The following is an 18,392-nucleotide window of genomic DNA, read 5'->3' as shown; positions in this document are numbered from 1 at the left end:
TGACAGCTCCGCCCCTCTCTTCACCCGTTTCCAAGACATACGGCCGCAGGTCAGATGAAACGACAACAAAATCGATCCTCGACCTAGGGCCTAGGGTGTCCTGGTGCCACGTGCACTGATGGACACCCTTATGCTTGAACATGGTGTTCATTATGGACAAACTGTGACTAGCACAGAAGTCCAATAACTGAACACTTTTCGGGTTCAGATCAGGGGGGCCGTTCCTCCCAATCACGCCCCTCCAGGTGTCACTGTCGTTGCCCACGTGGGCGTTGAAGTCCCCCAGTAGAACGATAGAGTCCCCAGTCGGAGCACTTTCCAGCACCCCTCCCAGATACTCCAAGAAGGGCGGGTACACTGCACTGCCGTTCGGCCCGTAGGCACAAACAACAGTGAGAGACATATCCCCGACCCGTAGGCGCAGGGAAACGACCCTCTCGTTCACCGGTGTAAACTCCAACACATGGCGGCAGAGCTGGGGAGCTATAAGCAAACCCACACCAGCCTGCCGCCTCTCACCATGCGCAACTCCAGAGTGGTGAAGACTCCATCCTCTCTCAAGGAGTGTGGTTCCAGAGCCCAAGCCGTGCGCAGAGGTGATCCCGACTACCTCTAGTCGGAACCTCTCAACCTCTTGCACGATCTCAGGCTCCTTCCCCGCCAGCGAGGTGAAATTCCACGTCCCTAGATTCTGTGTCCTCTCCGCACCGGCCCCTTATGGTCCCTCCTGCAGGTGGTGAGCCCACGGGAAGGTGGCCCCATGTCGCTCCGTTGGGCTGAGCCCGTTACGAGCCCCAACCCAGGGCCTGGCTCCAGGGTGGGGCCCCGGCTGCCCCATCCCGGGCAACGTCACGGACCTTAAAATGTTTCTCATCATTAAGGGGTTTTAAACCGCTCTTAGTCTGACCCGTCGCCCAGGGTCTGTTTGCCTTGGGAGACCCTACCAGGGGCATATAGCCCCAGACAACATAGCTCCTAGGGTCACTCGGGTACTCAAACCCCTCCACCACGTTAAGGTGGCAGTTCATGGAGGGGCTTTTTGATTCAGTTCAATTAATCAATTTAGAAAAAAAGGAGTCAATCATTCATTCAGGAGATGTCCACACACTCTATAAAAGCCCCGAATTCAACTGGACAATAGGCTTACGGCCACAACTCCTTCAGCACGCCTGATCTCGGAAGCTAAGCAGGGTCGGGCCTTGTTAGTAATTTGATGGGAGACCTCCTGGGAATACCAGGTGTGCTGTAAGCCATTATGATTCAGTTCAATGAATCAATTTTGAATAAAAGGAGTCAATCATTCATTCTGGAGATGTCCACACACTCTATAAAAGGCCGGAATGCAACCGGCCAATAGGTTTACAGCCACACCTCCCTCCGCCCGCCCAATCTCAACTGATCTCAGAAGCTAAGCAGGGTCAGGCCTGCTTAATACTTGGATGGGAGACCGCTTGGGAATCTCAGGTGTGCTGTAAGCCATTGTGATTCAGTTCATTTAATCAATTTAGAAAAAAAGGAGTCAATCATTCTTTTAGGACATGTCCACACACTCTATAAAAGGCCCAAATTCAAACTGTCAATAGGCTTACGGCCATACCTCCCTGAGCACGCCCGATCTCGTCTGATCTCGGAAGCTAAGCAGGGTCGGGCCCGGTTAGTACTTGGATGGGAGACCGCCTGGGAATACCAGGTGCTGTAAGCCTTTTTGATTGGGGTCAATTAATTTGTGAAAAAAATCCTGTCAATCATTCCTTTAGGACATGTCCACACACTCTATAAAAGGCCCAAATTCAAACTGTCTAATAGGCTTACGGCCACACCTCCCTGAGCACTGCCCGATCTCGTCTGATCTCGGAAGCTAAGCAGGGTCGGGCCCGGTTAGTACTTGGATGGGAGACCGCCTGGGAATACCAGGTGCTGTAAGCCTTTTTGATTGGGGTCAATTAATTTGGGAAAAAAATCCTGTCAATCATTCTTTTAGGACATGTCCACACACTCTATAAAAGGCCCAAATTCAAACTGTCAATAGGCTTACGGCCACACCTCCCTGAGCACGCCCGATCTCGTCTGATCTCGGAAGCTAAGCAGGGTCGGGCCCGGTTAGTACTTGGATGGGAGACCGCCTGGGAATACCAGGTGCTGTAAGCCTTTTTGATTGGGGTCAATTAATTTGGGAAAAAAATCCTGTCAATCATTCTTTTAGGACATGTCCACACACTCTATAAAAGGCCCAAATTCAAACTGTCCATAGGCTTACGGCCACACCTCCCTGAGCACGCCCGATCTCGTCTGATCTCGGAAGCTAAGCAGGGTCGGGCCCGGTTAGTACTTGGATGGGAGACCGCCTGGGAATACCAGGTGCTGTAAGCCTTTTTGATTGGGGTCAATTAATTTAGTGAAAAAAATCCTGTCAATCATTCCTTTAGGACATGTCCACACACTCTATAAAAGGCCCAAATTCAAACTGCTAATAGGCTTACGGCCACACCTCCCTGAGCACGCCCGATCTCGTCTGATCTCGGAAGCTAAGCAGGGTCGGGCCCGGTTAATACTTGGATGGGAGACCGCCTGGGAATACCAGGTGCTGTAAGCCTTTTTGATTGAGCTCAATTAATTTTTGAAACAAATCCTGTCAATCATTCTTTTAGGACATGTCCACACACTCTGTAAAAGGCCCAAATTCAAACGGTCAATAGGCTTACGGCCATACCTATCTGAGCACGCCCGATCTCGTCTGATCTCGGAAGCTAAGCAGGGTCGGGCCCGGTTAGTACTTGGATGGGAGACCGCCTGGGAATACCAGGTGCTGTAAGCCTTTTTGATTGGGGTCAATTAATTTGGGAAAAAATCCTGTCAATCATTCTTTTAGGACATGTCCACACACTCTATAAAAGGCCCAAATTCAAACTGTCCATAGGCTTACGGCCACACCTCCCTGAGCACGCCCGATCTCGTCTGATCTCGGAAGCTAAGCAGGGTCGGGCCCGGTTAGTACTTGGATGGGAGACCGCCTGGGAATACCAGGTGCTGTAAGCCTTTTTGATTGGGGTCAATTAATTTTGGAAAAAAATCCTGTCAATCATTCTTTTAGGACATGTCCACACACTCTATAAAAGGCCCAAATTCAAACTGTCAATAGGCTTACGGCCACACCTCCCCGAGCACTCCCACTGTTTCCTGGTTGAAGGCAACTGTGGTTTGTTGTGGTGGTGTTTCTTTGGCTTGCACTCTGCAGTTTACTGTGGCTTTCTTTGTGAGTTTTTTTTTTTCCAGTTTGTTTTCTGCAGGAATTTTGAGGAACTTGACCCGATTGGATTGTATTATTTGTTGACGGAGCCCTCCTCCTCGCGGCCTTGGCCGGTTGGGGTGGCTTTTGCATGGGTATACGTTTTCCCAATTTGAGTCTGTGGCCTGTGTAAAATGGCTGCTATCTCTGCGCCTGCTGTGAAAATGGCTGAACGTGACGGAGTGGATTCAATGAGGAAAAAGGAGAATACGTACAAGAGGGGCTTAACTGTCGCAGTGGAAATAATGGGAGAAGTGAAATTGAGCATGATGGAGTTACTGCGGGGGATAAAAGAAGCATGTGGTCTTGTGACGGGATGTCGCTTCAAAGGAAATCAGAAGTATGAAATAACGATGTCGCACTTACGGGGGAAGGAGAAACTGATGGATGGCCTTAAGATTAAGAACTGTAGGGTGATGGCGAAGGATATTTCCGCTGATGAGCTTGTGGTGTCGTTTCTCAATCTGCCGGTCTACATTATGGACGGGGAGATCTGGGCGAAGCTGAAGTTGTGGGGTGTCTCGGCTGTGTCCCCGATTAAAAGGAGATTTTGGCCTGACACGGAGGTTGCGGATGGAACACGTTTTTGCAAGGTGAAATTCACAGAGACAGTACGCTCCCTTCCGTACTCCGCAAAATTTGAGACACTGGAAGGCACAGAATATTTTTGTGTCATCCATGACAGGCAGGTGAAGGTGTGCCGGATTTGCATTCAACCTGGACATGTGGTTAGGGAATGTCCGGAGTTTGTGTGTCATCGATGCCGTGGGCAGGGTCATTATGCGAGGGAGTGTGGAGCGAATGATGGAGGAAGGTGTGCCGATTGCGGGGCTAAGGGCGCACAGTGCGGCTGCAGAGCAGGCGGGAGCGAGACTGGCACCGAAGCGCAGGAGTACACCGGCGGTGTAGCGGCTGAAAGTGAGATGGAGGAGTCGAGCGGGGAAATGTGCACGGGTGAGGATGGCCATGGACCTGTAACCAGGGAGGACAACTGCAATGCCCACCGACGGGGCCCAGTGGAAGAAGAGGACGGGGCAGAAGAGCACATCGGTGCCAGCCTGGACGAGGGGGTCCCGGAGGAGTGCTACGGTGACGAGGGAGGGCCTGACCGAGGTGTTGTTGCAGTGCCTGGGGAAGGGTCCTCTGGAGTGGCTGGTAGCGGGATCCTGAGACCATCCTCTGAGGTTCAAGGTGCTCACTGGGCAGTCGGGCAGGCTGGAGGAGGAGCGGAGGCATGGAACGAGTCGGGAGACGTAATAACGATGGAGGATGTTAATTTGGTCCGGTCGAAAAGACCAGAGAAATGGAAGACAGTAGCTGCTAAGAAGTCGAGGACACGTCCAGCATGATGTGGTGGTTTAGATTCATTTACCTTATCATGGTTTGTGTGATCTCTTTTAATGCGAATGGATTGAGAAACATGGACAAATTTGAACTGATGGCGGTCATGCTTCAAGCGGACACACTGGACAGCTGCTACAATGGACGATGTCAAGGTAAAATGGAATGATTTAATTTTCATTAATAATGGTAGTGAACGAACATGTGGGGTTGCTATATTAGTGAAGAAGGATGTAGTTAAGAATGTTAGGCAGCTATACGCAGATGAGGGGGGTCGACTACTGGTGGTTCAGTTTGATTATCAGGATGTTCAGTATGTATTAGTGAATGTATATGCACCGAATGTTGAGTCGGATCGTGCTGTGTTTTTTCAAATGCTTAGATCACTGTGTGCGGGGAATTGTATATTTGTGGGTGACTCGATGCACCCAGGGGCTCAGTGTTTCGCTCGGATTCATCTAGAACGGTGATGGTGAATGTGATGAAAGTTAAATGTCTTTGAGTGATGTGTGGCGTGATCAACTTCCTAGTAAGAGAGAATTTTCAAGACGACAGGTGGCATTGGACCACTTTAAACAGAGTCGCTTGGATTTCTGCCAGGCCTCTAGGGGGGTGGTAAAATACATAGGTGATGTGAGCTATACATTTAATTCACTGAGTGACCACGCATCACTTGGGTTTAACCTGGGCAGGCCTGTTCACGGTAGAGGGGTGGGGTCTGGTGTTTGAATGCCAGTTTACTTCAGGAGGGACACTATGTGGAGTTAATTACGGACTGCATACGAGATGGGTTAGTGCATGTTGAGGGGCGGAGCAATATTGGAGAGTGGTGGGAGATGCTGAAGGAGAGAATTAAGAGGTTGTCTATTAAATATGCCAGTAAGAGGAACTTTCTGCTAAAGAGGGAGGGTGAGGAGTTACGCAAGCAGCTTGAGATTGAACTTGAGAAGGCAGAAAGCAAAAATTATTATGATGTCACCGGGTTTCTTCATGCTCAGGCTGCAGTCAATGAGTATGAAAGGGTTAGATGTAGGGGTGCTATAGTGAGGAGTAGAGTTCAGTATGCATTGGAGGGGGAGAGGTGCACTGGAGAAAAAGAAAAAGGTTAGGGAATATATTATAGAGCTGGAGAATGGGAAGGGGGAGAAGTTCACTGACCTGGTGGGGATTTTGGACACGGTGGAGTGTTTTTACAGAGATTTGTATAGAAGGAAGTGTCCAGATAAGGCATTTATTGACAAAATGTTGGGTCATGTTAACGTTAGAATATCAAATGGGGAAAGGGCTATATGTGATGCAGATCTCACGGTCAAAGAGATACGGGAGGCTATTTCCTCATTGAATGATAATAAGCGTCCAGGAACTGATGGGTTGACGGGGGGATTTTATAAAACATTTGCTGACGTTCTGACGTCTGTGTTATTAAGAGTGTATCAGTATATGGAGCAGAGTACAGATGTCCCTGAGTCACTGGCCACAGGCCTGATAACCATTTTATATAAAAACAAAGGGAGCAAGGGAAAGCTGGATAACTACAGGCCTTTGAGTCTTTTGAATGTAGATTATAAGATTCTAGCTAGTGTTGGGATGGAAAGCTCATAGAAGAACCCCCTGACCTAACCTAGAACGAGTGGTATAAATGGAAATATTTATCGCCTTTATGGATTACATAGGTGACACGAAATATGGCAGGTGCTGCCCTCCATATTCCATGTCCCTTTCAATCAAACAGTGTTTTTTTTCAGATAATGTCTTGAGATGTTTCCTGTCACTTTTCCACCAACACTTTCAACAGGTTCACCTCATTTCAGAGTAGATTGTAATAAAAAAAAAAAAAATATATATATAAATATATATATATATTTCTGTCAATAACTGGGACAGACTATGCCCACATGTTCATGGAAAGTGATTCTCAAAAATAACTCTAAAAAGGTAGAGGACCCGGTGGGAACTGAACCACCACCCCTGGCATGGAACGCCCACAGAAGAACCCCCTGACCTAACCTAAAGCAAGTGGTATAATTGAAAATATTTGTCGCCTTTATGGATTACATAGGTGACACGAAATATGGCAGGTGCTGCCCTCCATATTCCATGTCCCTGTCAATCAAACAGAGTTTTTTTTTTCAGATAATGTCTTGAGATGTTTCCTGTCACTTTTTCACCAACACTTTCAACAGGTTCACCTCATTTCAGAGTAGATTGTAATAAAAAAAAAATATATATATATATTTCTGTCAATAACTGGGACAGACTATGCCCACATGTTCATGGAAAGTGATTCTCAAAAATAACTCTAAAAAGGTAGAGGACCCGGTGGGAACTGAACCTCCACCCTTGGGATGGAATGCTCATAGAAGAACCCCCTGACCTAACCTAGAACGAGTGGCATAACAGGAAATATTTGTCGCCTTTATGGATTACATGGGTGACACGAAATATGGCAGGTGCTGCCCTCCATATTCCATGTCCCTATCAATCAAACAATGTGTTTTTTCAGATAATGTCTTGAGATGTTTCCTGTCACTTTTTCACCAACACTTTCAACAGGAAAGTACGGCTCGAGGAGGGAGATCCACGGCCTCCACTTGAAGTACTGGGACAAAATACCCTGTTTGTCCGGCTTTTCCGGTATCAATAGTTCACAGTATATTTCCGCTATTTCACCCTTCACCGGTTGTACCAGGTACTGCCCTTTGCGTGTGGTTTCAGGTCCGCACACCGCCGACGTCCCGTCTGGTAACGTGACAGTTAGTCCATCTGGAGAACATAAGATGTTAGCCCCCAGGTTTATGAACATGTCTCTCCCCAATAAGTTCACTGGTGTGTTTGCCGACACCACATACGGATGGCTGAGGGCCTGTTTACCCAGTATCTTTTTAAGAGGAAACGTCACTGGCAAAGTCTGTCCCACCCCTTCAAACCCCACAACTTCCACTGTCTTGGAGGATAGTAGTCCTGTGGCTGGAGGGGCGGTGATGGTGGAAAAAGTGGCACCTGTGTCAACCAGAAAGGGGAAGTCCTTCCCGTCGACATTCAGGGACAGCATAGGGTCTGCCTTTCCCCCGTTGTCCCCTCCCCTCCCTGTAGACCGTCATTCCTGGTCCCACCCTCCGTCATAAGAGAGTGGGTACTGACCAGGTGCACTAGGTGGTGGGACGTCGTGTGGGTTGGGAACTGGAGCTGCCCCTTGGTATGGGTATCCTCTGCCCCTTGCAGCGTTCTGTGGGCTCTCTCTGGACCAGTGGTTCGGGTCACCATATGTAAAGCAGGCTCTGTATGGGACTTGGGCTCCTGGAGCCCCTCTGCCTCTACCCCGCCCCCTCCCTCTACCGTAACCTCCCCTCGGAGTCCCTGGTCGATAGGGCGCGGTGAATGCCCTCCGGCCACCGTGAGGTTGGGGTGCCCATGTGGGAACAGGGTATAAGTCGGGTGTGTCAGGTTCTCCCGAGCCTAGAGCTACCATCTGTCTGTGTTTCTTTTTCCCTTCATTGAACCTCACTTTGGCTTCACCAAAGTGAGCTGTAAGCGCAACAGTTTCTCTTTCAGTTCCTGTATCTGTTTGTCTTTCTCTGTCTCCTCGTCTTTAGCCCTCTGTAAATGATGCACTACATGTCTTTCCCATACGTGTGATTCACTACCCGGCAAGTCAGGATTTGCCATCATTGCCTCTTTTATTTTCTCTGGAAGTCCCTCTAAGACCGCCCTTCTAAACCACTCCTGCTGCAGACCTCCCTTCCCCGGGTGGTGCCCTGTGTGTTCGGTCCATGTTTCTTTACATGCTTCTAGATACTGTCTAGGGTGTTGGTCTTTTTCCCAAGGTAACTTGGGCATCGGGAGCGTCCACCAATGCATTAACTCAGTCCCGTGGAGAATCCCCGGGCCCTCACCTCTCATTTAGGCCCAGTGGTTGTGTTGTGCCAAGTCTGGCAATCCAGATTTTCTCAGCCCTCCGTCTCTGGGCCGTAGACCACCTGGGGATGGCCTCCAGGACCACGGCCTACAGGTGGGCCCAGCCCTGTGTCATGAAGTGCTGAGTAAGGGGGACACCAGTGCTCTTCCCTCTGGTGATGTTATATCTGTGCTGGGTAAACCTGGTGAGCAGGTTGTTACCAGTCTCACCCACATATTGTAGTTTACAATGCCTGCAACTGATTAGGTAGATGCAGTTCCTAGTCAGAGCACTGGTGTCCCTCTGTGTTCTGAAAACCTCCTTGGTGGAGTTGTTAGTAACCCATTGTTTGTGTCTGTAAAAGTTGCCCTTACCAGCTGTTCTTTTGGGAGCCGAGAGGGGTCTAATTTTATCCTGTAAATTTTTGTTCCTTCTATAGGCCGCTATCAGGCTGTGATCAGGGAGCAGTTGTGATTAAGTTATTCCTGAGCACCCTGAGCAGCCGGACCGTGTGGGGTGAAAAAGTGGCAATGACTGGCAATATTGTATCAACAATTTGTGGTTTGGGGTCTAAATAGGATTTGAGGGCTTTTCTGAACATGGTATGGGTGTAGCCCCTAGTGATTAGTGCCGAAAATAAGGTTTTGGTAGCCAATTCAAAGTCTTCCTCCCTCGTGCATATCCTATGAAATCTCAAAAGCTGAGATTTGAGTAGGCCTGCATAGGTATGCTGGGGGTGGAAGCTTGACCTATATAGTAGGGCATGAGTGTCTGTTTCCTTGAAGTACACTTTAATGTCCAATCTGCCAGTCTCTTTAAAATTGGGGCCCTTACATACTGTTGTGTCCAAAAAGTCTACTGCAGTGTCACTGCTTGTGGATTTAACCTTAATGGAGGGGTTGTGGCTGTTCAGGGTGCTCAGGAAAACCGCGAACTCCTCTTTAGTATGTGTCCAGATGCCCCAAATATCATCCAGATATCTATAAAATTGAGTTGGTCGTTTTGGGCAGGCAGCCAGGGCAGAAGCCTCCCACTCAGCCATAAAAATGTTGGCATAAGCGGGAGCAAACTTCTTGCCCATGGCGGTGCCTTTAATTTGGAGGAAATAGTTACCATCAAATTCAAAATCATTTCGGCGCCAGATTAATTTCCAATAATTCTAACAATTCTTTGTATTTATGGAATATGTTCCTGATGGTCTGGATGCCCTCCTGGATGTCTATGTTTGTATATAGGCTGTCAACATCCATGGTGAATAGGAGGGCATCAGGTGGAATAATGAGGTTTTTGACAATTTGCACAAAATGATAAGTGTCTTTAACATAGCTGGGATGATGAATGGACAGAGGGTTCAAAAAGGAATCAATGTACTCTGCTGTATAGTATGTCTCGCTGTCACAGTCTGACACAATGGGCCTACCTGGGGGAATCTCCCCGGATCTGTTCCATGAAGGCCTAGGTTTATGTATTTTGGGGAGCATGTAAAACAGCCTGGCTCTGGGTTCAGAGTTCCCCCGCAGGTAGAGAAGTTGTTCATGGTTAATGAACCTTTTTGTAAGTAATGATTTTAAGATTTTGTCCACCTTGGAGATGGTGTCCTTGAAGATAGGTTTGGGCAACTTTGTGTAGTATGTTGTGTCCTGTAGTTGCCTGTATGCCTCCCAGAGATATTGCTCCCTATCCATAATCACAATGGCACTGCCCTTATCTGCTGGTTTGATAATGATGTTCTTGTTGTTTACTAGGGCCTTATGTGCTTCTATTTCCCATTGATTTAAATTTGGGTTTAACCTGCCAATTTGAAACTCATTATGGAAGTACTCTAAGTCTGATGTGATCAGGTTCAGTACACTGGGTGGCATAGCATCTCTGGGAGGGACCCAGGTCGACCTATGAGTAAAGGATGGTGGTGTGGAGTCCGGTTGATTCCTGTAGTAGACGGCCAGCCTGAGCCTCCTGTGGCACTGCTGAATGTCGTACCTGATTTGGCTTCTGGTTTTAAGGCTGTTGTGGCCGTCCACTACAGGGATGAAGGTTAGTCCCCTGCACAAAAGAGAGAGTTGTGCCCCTGTAGGGGTGAAACAGTTAGACAAATTAAAAACATTCTTGTCCCCCGTCTCATTACTCGTTCACGGGGCTCACATGTTTAAGTACTCAACCCAATGATCGAGGAGGCGCCTCGCCGTGTGTTGGGACCAGTGGACCTTCTCTGTGTCAAAGAGTTCCTCTGGCAGTTTCGGGATGGCGAGGAGGTGCTGGGAGATGTAGTCATTCAGTCTGGTAAGGTTGTCCCTCTCTCGTTTGGGCAAATCTGGGGAGAAATTGATTAGGGGGACCAGTACCTGGGCGTTGGGGCATGCCTTTTTGGCCATTCTGATGGCCCCTTGTAATTGTCTGATAGAGGTCTTTTCCGGGCACTGCGCTTTGTTGTTGTTGATCCCAAACTCCAGGACGAGTTTCTGGACCGTGGGGGAGGCCTGAGATTTGGCCAAGATGGACTCCGCATGTCTGAAGGTGGCCCCGGGGTAGCTGTCGATCTAGAGGTCCTGGTGGGTGAAGGGGGGCATCCTGTAGACGTTCGAGTCCCCCATGATGATTGTCTTTTGTTTGTGGTGGATTCTCCAGTCCTTTATTTTGTTCAAGGTGTTGAGGTGTCGGAAGGGCCTCCTGGTCACCAGGGTGGAGATCTTAGCCGGCCTACTGAAAGAGAGACTGGTCTGGGCCGCTGTCACAGTCTGGGGTGGTGTGGGGAGAATGGGGGGGTGATGCGAGTGTACCTCCACCAGTGGTAAGTCTTGAGGGGAGGGGGGAGCTGTGTCCGGGACTAGGGTGACCGGCCGTGTCTCCTCCTCGTCAGATTCTTCATCTGATGTCTGAATTGTGCATTCTCCCATTGTCATGTTGACCCTCCTGGTTCTCTGCTCCTTAGGTGCCTGTGAGAGGGATAGAACAGAAGCAGAGCGGGCGGGGAGAGAGATGATTGGGAGGACAGGCGAGGAAGGGAGAGAGGAGGGAGATGGTATGGGGGTGTCCTCTTCCCGTTGGCGGTCTTGGTGCCCCACAGGTGACCAGTCTGATGCGGGGACCGTCATTGTGCCCTTCTCCACCTGTTGGGAGGCAGCCGGAACTGGGAGGGGTCTCTGTAGTGCTGTGGCAGTTGGCTGTGGGGTGGTGTCCCTGATCGGTGGTGGAGTCACCGCTGCTCCCTGTGCCTCTGGTTCTGGCTGTGTAGTAGGTGTTGTGGACATTTCTTAATACAATGTATTCTCACTGATTAAAATACTAAGTCCCACTGTTAAGATAGGTACAGGAATGTGTGGGATCTGGTATTTGCATAGGGGACATCTATTGTCTGTCCAGATGCAGATCAATGGGTTTTAGGACAGGATAGGAGAAGATACAACAGGGGGCAGTAAGGTCAGTTGGCCCCTTTGGGTAAACACTACAGTAAACATTATGGCAGGAAGGATAAGGTGGGGGAAGATAGCATTTGACTTGTGTGATAGAACAAAGGGAAAGGTGTTTGATTGACATGAGACAGATGGCAGCATCTTACCACACCCCTTTTCCTATGTAATAAATACTGTCGAAATGATGTTTTTATTTAGAGACTATCCACTGTTACTTTGTAACCTGTATACTTTCTCCTTGCAAGCAAGATTAAAACCGTTTATTGCGCAATTGATTTCTCCTGTCTTACCTACCATTTTCATAGAACTATTTGGATTTTAGAAATTGCCATCACATAGGGTGAGTGGTGGTCGGGCTGACCACCTTCTGTTGGAGGGTCTCCCTTACTTGGTTCAGGGTGGTCGTCCTGAGCTTACAGCCAAACTGTTTTTTTGCCCATTTTGAGGCAATGTCTAAATTGTGGGACCAGTCCCAAGCCTCCAATTGAATTAAAACCTGCGTAATATTGTCAATGTCCTCCTTATATAGTGGTCCCTCAGAATAATGAGCGTAGTGTGGGACCAATTCATTGCGTTTCCCTGGATGAGGGATAGTGTTACGCCGTAGGGGCAGCAGGTTTTATGGAGGTAGCCAGATTAGTCATCATCTTAGTAATAGAGGCGGGCGGCTGGTCCGCCGTTACGTTAGCCAAATGGTGCGTGGCTTTTATCAGTCTGAATATGGCCCTAGTTTTAAGGGTAAAATTAGCCTCATCTACCGTAGGTTTGCTAGGTGGTGAGGTTCTCCTCGCCGGTCCCCGTCATCCCCGTTGTGGTTGACGTATCCTAGGAGCAGCGGGGGCTGGTTGACGTCCTGGACGGTGATGGCTGGGACCCCTTCTCGGTTGGGTGTAGGGGTGGTTCTCCTCCCGGCGGGGTTCGTAGTAGCTGTGCATTCGTTGAGCCCTGGCGAAGCTCCGTGGCGCTACTTGGCTAACGGGAGGTCTGGCGGTGCGCGGGCGTCCCTCCCGTACCACTTACGCGTAGCTGCGTTCCCCATAGTTGTGGTTCCTCTTTACCTGTCTCCTCGGAGAGTACAAGGGTCTGCGCCGCGTTAAGTTGTCTGCCATATAGGAGTGTTGGTAGTCCAGGGATTCCCTTCGCCAGCTAGCCATGTTGGGCGCGTTGCAATAACCGGATTGTTAAACTCACTTTTAATAGATTCAAATAAAAGCGAAAAAAACTCTGTGATGATCTGATTCTTTTGTTTATTTTTATTTTATTTTACAAAAGAAAGCAACGTTTCGACCATAGCATGGTCTTCATCAGGCTATAAGGTAAGTATCTCAGGTAGGTGCGAGATGGAGAGTGCCGGCTAACTGCCAATGGACACAGCATATACCCTGGTGTGGTCTCACCTCATTGGTCCTCATATGATGCACAATGCACTTGTCATTTGAAATTTGAAAATTGGCCAATCCCCACAAACTATCGGGTCAAATCACATCTTATAGGTAAGTGTTATATATACATGTTAAATTAAAAAAATAACAGTTTTAAATCCCAGTGTCCCCAGTCCCATACAAAAATTGGTAAATTAATAAATAAATAATAAAGGTATAATACCCAGTCCTATCCATAAGTCCATAGGACATGAAATCTAAAAGAATATAATAAAACAATAAAAAACTAATAAAGAAATAATAAGAGAAATTGAAAGAAAACAGAAGTACCCCATATATGGTGCCCAAGTGGGCCTAATAGTTTCCCTAGTAGGGTTGTGGGTCAGGGTCAAGGGTTCTAGGGTTCAGTCTGAGCTAGAGGTTAGGGTTAGATATGGAGTTAACTGGGTTAGGGTTAGGGTTAAGGCCTAGGGCAGGGTTGTATTCAGGGCTGCTCCTCCCTCCCTGGGAGGGTTAAGGTGAGGTATAGGGGGGACGGTTAGGGTTAGATATGGGGTTAGGGTTAGGGCTTAGGGCCAGGTTAAACTGCCCTTCTTCTCTGTGCGTGCCCCAGAAGGGTTAAGGTGAGGTATGGGGAGGACGGTTAAGGTTAGGTAAGGGCAGGAGTTGGTTAGGGTTAGATATGGGGCCCTCTGGGTTAAGGTTAGGGTTAGGGTTTCGGGCCAGGTTAGATTAGTGATTGCCCATTCCCTCTGTGTGTGCCCCAGGAGGGTTAAGGTGAGGCATGGGGGGGACGGTTAAGGTTAGGTAAGGGCAGGGGATGGTTAAGGTTTGATATGGGGCCCGAGGTTAAGATTAGGCACACAGGTGTAGGAAAATAATAAATGAATTACCAGGATATGACAAAGTATAAGCAGTCTCCATATATTCTTTCAGCACTTACTCAGAAAAAGCCTTAAACAGATATCACAGAGTATAAACTTGTAGTAATTGTATATTTTATCTCTATAAACAATGTAATATATAACCCTAACCCATGTATAGAGGAGAACTCCAATATTGTGAATTCAGATGAAAGAGACCCTGAAATGTATACAGAGGTCAAAGGTTTTAAAGGCTTACAGCACCTGGTATTCCCAGGCGGTCTCCCATCCAAGTACTAACCGGGCCCGACCCTGCTTAGCTTCCGAGATCAGACGAGATTGGGTGTGCTCAGGGAGGTGTGGCCGTAAGCCTTTAAAATTTGGAAGCGGTGGGAGGTTAGGGTTAGGTTAGGATTAGGGTTAGGGTTAGAGTTAGGGTTAGGGTTAGGGTTAGGGTTAAGGTTAGGGTTGGGATTAGGATTATGGTTAGGATTATGGTTAGGATAAGGATTCGGATAAGGATTATGGTTAGGATTAGGATTACGGTTAGGATTAGGATCCTGGTTTGGATTAGGTCCTGGATTTGGTCGCTACATTGCTCTGGAATAGGGAACTTGTATTAGGATGTATTACTTCAGGTAGTGAAGAAAAGGTTCACATTAAGAATCCAGATTGGTACAATGCTCTCCAACAACATACATGCCAGTTAGGTCGAATATTGTGAATAGGTCCTCAACAGCAGTCAATGTACACATCCAAACGACAAGCAATTCAAGAACAAACTCAAATGAATGGAAATTCTTAAGACATTGAAATTGATGATATTGTTGCTCTAGAAGCATGAACACATGGAATTCATCGTTATAGAAAAGGTTTTAATGCCAATATGTCATATGTGGGCCCCACTTGACTATGCCATTAAATGTGTACATAAACTAGTATTTAAAACACTTACAAGGGATGAAGATAGTCTGACATGGTGATGCTACATAGAAGTGTATAAACCTGTATTCAATCAGTCATAGTTGAAGAATTGATGGTGAAACTGTGTTTTTCCTTGATCAAAAGAGAGTGCACTCAAATGGAATTTTATCATTTCAAATGAAAGTAAATGAATAGAATTCAACAGTCCTATCATGAGTCTTAACCCAGATTTCATACATGGAAGCGCACAAGTGCAAACCAACAACATACATGCCAGTTAGGTCGAATATTGTGAATAGGTCCTCAACAGCAGTCAATGTACACATCCAAACGACAAGCAATTCAAGAACAAACTCAAATGAATGGAAATTCTTAAGACATTGAAATTGATGATATTGTTGCTCTAGAAGCATGAACACATGGAATTCATCGTTATAGAAAAGGTTTTAATGCCAATATGTCATATGTGGGCCCCACTTGACTATGCCATTAAATGTGTACATAAACTAGTATTTAACCCTTGTGTCGCCCTTGAGTTCCGCGCGTACCCCCCGTGTCCTGCGGGTCAGATTGCACCTTGCAGTGTACACGCCAACTCTATCGTGTCAGGGAGACCCCAGGGGCGAGGGCAGGGTGCTGTCTAACGGCGGATCGGGGCGACCCCAGGGGCGAGGGCAGGGTGCTGTCTAACGGCGGGTCGGAGAGACCCCAGGGCGAGGGCAGGGTGGCGGGATAACCGTGGGTCGGAGGGACCCCAGGGGCGAGGGCAGGGTACTGTCTAACGGCGGATCGGGGAGACCCCAGGGTGAGGGGAACTGGTATGCTAACCGTGGGTCGGAGAGACCCCAGGGCGAGCGTAGGGTGGCGGGATAACCGTGGGTCGGAGAGACCCCAGGGGCGTGGGCAGGGTACTGTCTAACGGCAGATCGGGGAGACCCCAGGGCGAGGGGAACTAGTATGCTAACCATGGGTCGGAGAGACCCTAGGGCGAGGGGAGGGTGCGGGATAACCGTGGGTCGGAGAGACCCGAGGGCGAGGGGAACTGGTATGCTAACCGTGGGTCGGAGAGACCCCAGGGCGAGGGCAGGGTGGCGGGATGAATCGGTGGGGTCAGAGGGACCCCAGGGGCTGAACAAACACCCCACGCGCCCCGGGTCAGTCCTTCTCTTCTTGTGTAAACCCCCAATCGGGGCACGTGGGACAGTAGGCGTGCGTGCAGCGTTTGCATACGTATCTCTTACACCCGCTGCACACCGTGTGGGTTTTACAGTCTTTCTTGGGCGGGCAGCTCTGACACCTCTTCCTCTTACTGGCAGGGGCAGGGCCAGGGGCACGGGCAGCGGCTTCCAGGCCCTCGGGGCGAACCCCGGCTCTAGCGCTCTGCGCGGCTTTCACGAGCGCCGCGGACGAGTGTGTGCGCGGGATACGCACCCTTCTTTCCATGAGCGGCGTCACGAGAGCTTTCCCCAGCTGCTCCAGGAAGACCCTCCTCTTGTTCCTCTTACGGGTCATCCAGCCGGGGTTGAGCTCCCTCCATATCACGAAGGCGTTGTACGCGGAGACGTCGATTATGTTGTGGAAGACCGCCAGGGGCCAGCGGGCCGTCATCCGCCGGCAGCTGTAGGTTCCGACCACCTTGTCTAGGTTGTCCACCCCTCCTTTGTTGCTGTTGTAGTCCAGGATGAGGGCGGGTTTCCTGTCCTGGCGCTCGCTCACCGACGCGTCCGTGTGCAGCGTGCTCAGCAGTAACACGTTCTTGCTTCTCTTGGGCACGTAGGACACTAGAGTGGCGCTCGGGGTGAACGCGAACCTGGACGAGAACACCTCTCGGGCCTTGGTCGCGAGCAGCGCGGCAGGGAGCTCGGGCTTGTTCTTGCGAACCGTGCCCACCATCGTGAGCCCCCGGGCCAGGAGCCGCTGTCCCAGTTCGTAGGAGGTGAAGAAATTGTCGCACGTCACGTTGTGCCCCCTGAGCCCCTCTGTCACATCGAGCACCACCCGCATGCCCTGGTTCTTCTCCGGGCCGCCCGCGGCTGGCTTCCCGGTGTACACTTGCATCTTCCACGCGTAGCTGGATTTAGCGTCGCACGCCACCCACGACTTGATCCCGTACCTCGCGGGCTTGTTGGGCATGTACTGGCGGAAAGGGCAACGACCTGGGGACGGGGGGAGAGACGAGGAGAGACGGTCATCATGACGACGACGATGATGATGATCATGATGATAGTCACCGGGTGTCGGGCGGCCGTAGGTTTTTCCTACAAATGCGCCTCTGCCGCTAGCGTGCGTGAGCGCGTGCGTTACCCACCTCTGAACGGGACCAGTTGCTCGTCCACCGTCACGTGAGGGCCCGGGTTGTAGAGGAACGGGAGCCGCTCGGACCACTTGTCCCAGACCTCTCGTAAGGCCGCGAGTTTGTCCGTGGCGCGTCTCTCCGGGCGCGACTCGCGGTCGTCGAATCGCAGCAGCCTCGAGTAAGTGTGAAAGAGTTTCAGAGGCATGGTGGCGCGGAATACGGGCCTTCCGCTCTCCGCGTCCCACAGACTGGCCGCGGCCTCGCCTCGGGACCTGAATACGCCCGCCAGGATCAGCAGCCCCACGTACGCGCGCAGGTCGATCGCGTCCATCGCCTTCCAGCCGTCTCCGTATTTCCGAGAGCCCTCCAGGTTTGTCATCTCCAGGACCACGCTCTCTATCGCGGGTGTGATGAACAGCCGGAATGCGGAGGCTACGTCCCGCACGCGGGAGACGGCGTTCTCCGTGGGGCCCGGGGGCATCGTGGCCGCCACGTTCGGTCGTGACGGCCTGCCCTGTTTGGGATACGCGACTGAGGACCACGCGATCGTTCCGTTTTTCGACCGGAACGTATCTCTCTCCACCCCGGGAGCGTATTGCTCTTGTTCCTGGTCCGACGACGAGGAGGAGGACGAGGCCTCGTCCTCCGGCTCGTGTTCCTGGTTGTCTTCTTCCTCTGACGCTTCCTCCTGTTCCTCGCCATCCTCCTGTTCCCCGTCCTCCTCCTGTTCTAGAACCTGTTTCGCGGTGCCCCTGGCGGCTCCGGGCATCGCTTCCCAGCCCTCCTCTGGCACGTTCTCCCGTTTTTCCTCGTCCTCCTCCTGTTCCTCGTCGTCCTCGTCCTCCTCCTCCGGGACGGGCGGGCGATTAGCCAACATCCGTTCTAGAACCTGTTTCGCGGTGCACCTGGCGGCTCCGGGCATCGCTTCAGAGCCCCGGACGCCGAGCGGGCCGCATGCCTCCGGAACCTGTTTCCCCAGGCGCCTAGCTGCTCCT

The 18,392-nt window shown here is 50.1% G+C and overlaps 1 protein-coding gene and 8 non-coding genes across 9 annotated transcripts; 7 read left to right on the top strand and 2 right to left on the bottom strand.

The window, feature by feature from the left end:
* Nucleotides 1-1,583: 1,583 nt before the first annotated feature.
* LOC114835759 lies at nucleotides 1,584-1,702 on the top strand. The gene has a single exon (XR_003779526.2). It is a non-coding gene; the product is annotated as a 5S ribosomal RNA (ribosomal RNA).
* Nucleotides 1,703-1,806: 104 nt separating this feature from the next.
* LOC114835758 lies at nucleotides 1,807-1,926 on the top strand. Its single transcript, XR_003779525.2, has one exon. It is a non-coding gene; the product is annotated as a 5S ribosomal RNA (ribosomal RNA).
* A 103-nt stretch (nucleotides 1,927-2,029) lies between these two features.
* LOC114833688 lies at nucleotides 2,030-2,148 on the top strand. The gene has a single exon (XR_003779552.1). It is a non-coding gene; the product is annotated as a 5S ribosomal RNA (ribosomal RNA).
* A 103-nt stretch (nucleotides 2,149-2,251) lies between these two features.
* On the top strand, nucleotides 2,252-2,370 carry LOC114833679. The gene has a single exon (XR_003778561.2). It is a non-coding gene; the product is annotated as a 5S ribosomal RNA (ribosomal RNA).
* Nucleotides 2,371-2,474: 104 nt separating this feature from the next.
* LOC114835779 lies at nucleotides 2,475-2,593 on the top strand. Its single transcript, XR_003778617.2, has one exon. It is a non-coding gene; the product is annotated as a 5S ribosomal RNA (ribosomal RNA).
* A 103-nt stretch (nucleotides 2,594-2,696) lies between these two features.
* Nucleotides 2,697-2,815, top strand: LOC114837738. Its single transcript, XR_003781156.2, has one exon. It is a non-coding gene; the product is annotated as a 5S ribosomal RNA (ribosomal RNA).
* Nucleotides 2,816-2,917: 102 nt separating this feature from the next.
* LOC114837740 lies at nucleotides 2,918-3,036 on the top strand. Its single transcript, XR_004574714.1, has one exon. It is a non-coding gene; the product is annotated as a 5S ribosomal RNA (ribosomal RNA).
* Nucleotides 3,037-14,429: 11,393 nt separating this feature from the next.
* LOC114837737 lies at nucleotides 14,430-14,548 on the bottom strand. Its single transcript, XR_003781155.2, has one exon. It is a non-coding gene; the product is annotated as a 5S ribosomal RNA (ribosomal RNA).
* Nucleotides 14,549-16,256: 1,708 nt separating this feature from the next.
* LOC114832249 (piggyBac transposable element-derived protein 4-like) lies at nucleotides 16,257-18,166 on the bottom strand. The gene is made up of 2 exons (XM_034287169.1): nucleotides 17,410-18,166; nucleotides 16,257-17,257 (listed from the first exon to the last, which is right to left on the bottom strand). Exons 1-2 carry the CDS (start codon nucleotides 18,164-18,166, stop codon nucleotides 16,257-16,259), a joined length of 1,758 nt encoding a protein of 585 aa, XP_034143060.1.
* Between the last annotated feature and the right edge of the window lie 226 nt (nucleotides 18,167-18,392).

Source organism: Esox lucius, chromosome 17 (genome assembly GCF_011004845.1).
Source record: "Esox lucius isolate fEsoLuc1 chromosome 17, fEsoLuc1.pri, whole genome shotgun sequence".
In the NCBI taxonomy this organism is placed as follows: Eukaryota; Metazoa; Chordata; class Actinopteri; order Esociformes; family Esocidae; genus Esox; species Esox lucius.
This window is presented reverse-complemented; position numbering and strand designations above follow the sequence as displayed.